Raw genomic sequence first — 5539 nt, 5'->3', positions numbered from 1 at the left:
GGGGCTGTGGGAGAGATGATGGAGCATCCGTCACCAAACCACGGCAGAGCCACGCGACCAGGGGATCTGCCCACTCAGGACTGAAAGAGGTAAAGTGGGTAAAAGTCTTTAGGGGACAGACCCAGTCCCTCCATGGGGGTCCCAGGGGGCAAAGCTCCTCCAGGCAGAGGTCCCAGCTCCCCAAGGATTTCCGACATTGACTTCATTACTAAAGATTAATGAGAAAGAAACAACTGCGCTCCCAACGGCTCGGCAGCCGAAGCTGCGGGGGTTTCCTGTGTGGTCCCATGGCCCCCTCCCAGCCTGGCAGCATTGAGACCTGCCGGCACCTCTCGCCCACCCCTCGCTGCGAGGCACAAGGGAGGCTGGTGGGCAGCGGGAAGGGGCAGCCCCCCAGTCTGGCAGGTCTGGCACCCCTGCTGGGGGTCTCTAATCAGCACAAACCCAAGCATCTCACCCTCTGAAACTTTAAGGTGTCATTTTTTCATTCCATTTCCATTACAAACCAGCAAAAAGCTCAGCCAGGCTCTCCCGGGAGGCACGGTTCCAGCTTCCAGTTACTGCGCTCACGCTGAAACGGTCGTTGTTTGCTGCATGATCCCGGAACAGCTGGAGGCAGGATTGCAGCGCAGGTCCAGGCACACCTCTGACGCCGCTCGGAGAGGGAGAGGGTGCCCAGGGCTGAGCTTAAATGTAGCTCCGGGCTGGTCAGGGCAGGTGGGGCTGGTCAGGGCAATTTAGGCCATTAGTGCCCTCGGAGTGTGGACAGCCAGGTTGGGAGCAAGGTTTCCTATTTCCAGCTCTGAGCTCTGGGTGTTGAACAAAGCACTTGGATGCACCGTTTCAAAAGTGACGCAGGCAGCTGAGTGACAAGCACGTGGCACATTGTTGGGGTGAACCCCTGAGCCCACAGCCCGAGCAGGATGCCCAGGGGATGCCCTGGATGGGGTGGAGCGAGACTGGGGAGCAGAGCAGGGCCACGCACCCTCTGTGCGCCTGTGCCGGCATTGGTGTAATTGCACAGGCGCTGGTGTGGGGTGGCGAAGGCCCCCGTTGGTCTAAGTCCTGCTACGCAAGGGTTGGTGCTGAGACCCCCATAGCTGCCCTGCCTGTGTTTGAGGGCTTTTTTCCCCTTGTGCTGGCTCTAGCCTGGCCGTGCAGATCCGGATGATGGTCTGTGACCCTGCTGAGGATGGGCTCTCACATCCCGGCTGGAAGCCAAGAGGGAAGTGTTCAGGATGGTTGCAGTTACCCCCTCCAAGCACTGCTAAGCAGTGTTAGGAGTGGCTCTATTGCAGCTGGGGGTGCAGTTTGTTCTCCCCTCTGAGCAGCTGTGGGGGCCACTGAGTCAGGGCTTTGGCTACAGGGCCCCTCGGAGCCAGGCTGGACCTTGTCTTTGCCACGATTCCCCTCTGAGCAGGCAGGCTGTCTGGGCTTGCACCTACACTGTGCCTGGCTGAGACCGGGAGGAATTCACGTCACAGATGACGCGACCGTAGGGGTGGCACTTGCTCCGTGATGGAGCGATGGAAGAGATCGTACCTGAGCAAACAGAAACACCACAGTGCTGTGCCGCACCCAAGCTTTAGGTGAGCAAGGGGCTGCATCCCAGTGGGCCAGTGATGGGGCAGAGCGATGCAGGGGAAGGCAGGGACCGGTCCCTGCTCAGGCCCTGCACCCCACATGGCGAGCGGCTCCAGGCTCTGGAACGTGTTTTACTGCTCTGAAAGGGGATGGAAAAAGGGTCCAGATTTTCCATCTAACAAAATTCTGGATGGGAATCCTTTTCAGCCTCATTAAAGTGTCGCTGTCAGATAAAACCAGAACATTTGCTATGATTAAAAGATTTATTTTTTTCCTAAACTTATATTAAAATGAATTTGTTCTGGAACAAAAGTCACTGTTAGCCACCAGCTAATAATAACTGCTGAAACTGGATATTTTTTGCTTAGCCACAGCTTTTAAATCCATAGCAAAGCTTCTCCTAAGCACTTCTATGAAAGTGACATTTTTCATTGAAGAAAACCTCGCCTGAATGAAGCATTTCTATCTGGCTCCTCTCAATACTGACCCGGAGCCTGATGGATCATTAACAGGCAACTCTGTGGGCCCCCCCCCAACAGCAGCTTGGCCCTTCCAGTTCGATTATCTGATCTCACCCCAGAAAAAACACATACTTCCCACCCCCAACCCCCCGGTGTGAGCTTGGAGAGGAGAAAACAAAATCCAGAAGCCGCTGGGGCCGGGGCCAGCTGCGGCAAGACGTTCGGCATTGGTTACGGGGCTGGCGGGGGTCCAGCTCCCGGCACTATATAGGAGGGAGAGGGGGAGCTGGGCTGCAGACCGAGCTGCCGCCGCCTGTTTTAGCCATCGTTCACACTTCTTCTCGCGGCTGAGGAAAACTACAGCCTGCCAAGATGTGCAAAGGATTAGCAGCGCTGCCCCACACGTGCCTGGAGAGGTGAGAGTGGCTGTGCCGGGGGCAGCTGGGGACGGAGAGGGTCTTCCTCCGGCATATCCCCGCAATGGACATCTCTTACGGGGACTGGGATTGCCCAGCTCTGAACTGGGAGGGAAGGGAGGTTTGCTGGAGGGCGAGTGCTGATCCAGTCCCAAACTCTGCCCTCCGGTTTGGGAACTGCCCTGCTTGGGCAAGTCCGGGATGCCCCAAACCCACCCCCTCACCCTCCGCTGCTCCCCTGTGCGGGCTGGGAGCGTGTTGTCCTCAGACCTTAACGTTTGCAAAACATGAGGGGGAGGAAAAAAGCAGACTCCTGTGGAGCTTGGGGGGCTTTGGAGGGGGTCCAGCGAGAAGCAGAGGCGCAGGGGGTGGAGGCCCAGCAGGAGGACGGGGTCTCCCTGTGCTCGGTCCTTCACCTGGGGAGGAAACTTGGTAAAAGGCTTTGCAGGGAAGGACCCGGTGAGGATTTCCTCGCAGCTGCAAATGCCTTGGCACTGGTTTTCAGATGAGAGCGAGGGTGGCGTTGGCTGTCCTGGGGGGCAGCTTGGGAGAAGTCCCCCTTTGTCAGCCAAAGCTGACGGCTCGCCTGAAAGCAGGGTAAGTCCATCACAGGCAGGAACTGTAAATGTGCCCTCAGGCCATCCTCCTGGCCCCATGCCCACCGTGCCGGCCTCCCGCAGCCCCCACCGCTGCCGGCAGCACTCTTCCAGATGTGGGCGAGCCGCTCTGGCATCAGCTTTGTTGTCACTCCTCTGCTACTCTCAAATACCACGTTAGATTATTCCACTGCTGCGAGGCTGATGCTCTCCCCAACCTCTGTTACACTCCCAGATCCTCACTCTGGACAGACCCCTTCGCTTACAGCCCACGGTTTTATACACGGAGCGAGGGGCTGGGTTTGTCCCGCGTGCATGGTTTTGCGTTGCTCCAGGAGGGATTGCGACAGCCGCTCCGTCACCGGCCCGAGACCCTCCTGCAGCCCCTCGCGACTGGTCCCCGAGCAGCGCGGTCCCTGCCGCTCGGCCTTTCTCCCCACGCATGAGATGTCTAAGAGCACGGCCCCAGCCCGCGTTCCCCTAGGACCGTCCCCGCCGAGGAAAGCACACCGCGTCCCCTGCGCGTTGGGCGCCACCTTTCCCACACTGTTCCCCGCGCCGTCATCCGTGACTGACCTTCCCCTCTGCAGCTGCCTGGGGTCTGGAGAGCCCATCCGAGTTCTCCTGCAGACCCAAGGGGCTGGCACCCCCCGACTCCCCAAGGCACGTGCTCACTGGCATCCTCAGAGGGGGCCGATAGGTTTGAAGGAATCTCTTCCTGCTGCCAGAGCTGCCTTGACTCCTCTCCAATAGACCATATTTGTCCATGCGTGCACCACAGCTGTCTGATACAGCTGCTGCCGACATGCCGGCACAGCATCACACTTCGCGTCTCCTTGAATCACCCCCGGAGCCTTTCTCCCCCTCCGGAGTCATTCCCTCCGGCACCTCCCTGCCCTGGGGCCCAGCAGCAGCTTTAGCTTTAACTTCTTGGAGCTTCCTTTTTTTTGTTTTATCTTAAAGCCGGAGTCTCTCCTGGCCCTCACCGGCAGCCTTCTTGCTCTTGATGTGTTTGACAGCCCATATTTTCTTTTAATGCTTCTTGGAAGCTGTTTCTCAGACTTTTTCTTGGCTCGCTCCCATATGTGCTCTCACTTAACCTTCCACAGTTTATGGTCCTCTTGCTTTTTCTCACTCAGACATAGCTGGAGGGGTTTGAAGGATGCCTGTTTGTTTATAGCTGCCTTTTTTACCCTGCTGTTTAAACTTTGCTGAAGTCTTGCTTGTAAGCTTGTAAAACATTTGCAGGAGGACGCCAGGATGATGTTTTTAAATAGTCCTCCCCTCCCACCAGCCTGCAAGTGCTCAGACCTCTGGCTGTCCTTTCTCGCTTCCTTCCAACAAGCTTCCTCTTCTCCGCAGTCTCCCTACGTTTCATGAAGGCCCCATAGCCTAGGGCTTGCTGTGGGGCAGCGCTGATGGTCCCACGGGATGGAGCAGGGATGGAGCCACCCAGGGAGTCCCGCTGGGAGCAGCAGACGATGGGGCTGCAGTATAGGTCCAGCATCAAGCCAGGAGACCAGACTGGGGAGAAGCCCACCTACAGCACAGCTAAAGGGAAGGTGGTCCCAGGGCTGTGCTTAAATGGAGCACCTCCGGCCGTGGGCCGGGTGTGGGGCTCAGCTGGGACTGCTTGAGGCCATTAAGGCCCATTAGTGCCCTTTGAGCCCAACGGATGTTGGCCCTAAGTCACTGTCAGAGGGTGGGATTGGAGAGCAAGATTCTGAACCAGCTCTGAGGGTTACGCAGGGCAGAGCGTGCTGCTGTGTGAAGCCACCATCGATTGCATCCAAATCTTGTGTGTGTGCGGGCCCCACCTGCACCAGGGTAGTGATGTCCCCAGGTCCTGCTCAGGCAGTGACAGTCCTGGTCCTGCCTTCCCACCTCCTTAGGGATGTGTTAGATTTGGCTCTTGGTGCCCATGCTTTTTCCCTGCCTGTTTGGGACCCCCTGGCCATCCACACGTCAGAGGTGGGCAAGCCTCTTCTCCCTGTCTTCACCCCTGCTCCTGCCAGATGAAACCCCCACGATCAGGCACATGGTCCAGTCGCCTGGAGAGGTGCCCTCCTGGGTCACAGCGCTCGCACTCCCGGCGGGCTGGCCACAGCAGCATCCCCAGCTCTGCGCTCCCAAGCATGGGGCGGTGGCGGGGAGGGGGACCAGGTGGAAGCTGGCGTTTCTGCTCAGCCCCTCTTTGAGAGATGCTCCCCAAGCCCACGTGCCCCCTTCCCTGCAGGGAACAGTGGCCACGAGCATAGACATCTGTCAAAGCAGAGTTGGGGAGAGGGGGCCTGTCATGCCCCATCAGCCTTCCTGGGGCACCCTTTATACCCACCCATTGCTTTGGTGCTAACGGGGCTGCAGCTCCTGCTGCCTTCACCCCCTCCTCCTCGCGGCAGCCGTGCCGTCCCCGTGGGTCGGGGCTGTGCCGTGGGGGTCCCAGCGTGGCTGTGCCAGCCTGCGGGGGGGCGGGGGGGGCCCC

The 5539-nt window shown here is 58.7% G+C and overlaps 1 protein-coding gene across 2 annotated transcripts in view; it reads left to right on the top strand.

Moving 5' to 3' along the window:
• The first annotated feature begins 2365 nt into the window (after positions 1-2365).
• The window catches only part of RGS5 (regulator of G-protein signaling 5), a 9168-nt gene continuing 5994 nt past the window's right edge, over positions 2366-5539 (top strand). Inside the window, exon 1 of one of the 2 annotated variants that reach the window (XM_010154519.1) lies at positions 2366-2461. In XM_010154519.1, coding sequence (XP_010152821.1) covers positions 2418-2461 — 44 coding nt within the window. In that variant the 5' untranslated portion in view covers positions 2366-2417. The remainder of the gene's footprint in view (positions 2462-5539) is intronic. The other variant, XM_010154518.1, reaches the window with a different exon arrangement.

This window comes from Eurypyga helias, unplaced genomic scaffold (genome assembly GCF_000690775.1).
Source record: "Eurypyga helias isolate BGI_N326 unplaced genomic scaffold, ASM69077v1 scaffold22276, whole genome shotgun sequence".
NCBI lineage: Eukaryota > Metazoa > Chordata > Aves > Eurypygiformes > Eurypygidae > Eurypyga > Eurypyga helias.
This window is presented reverse-complemented; position numbering and strand designations above follow the sequence as displayed.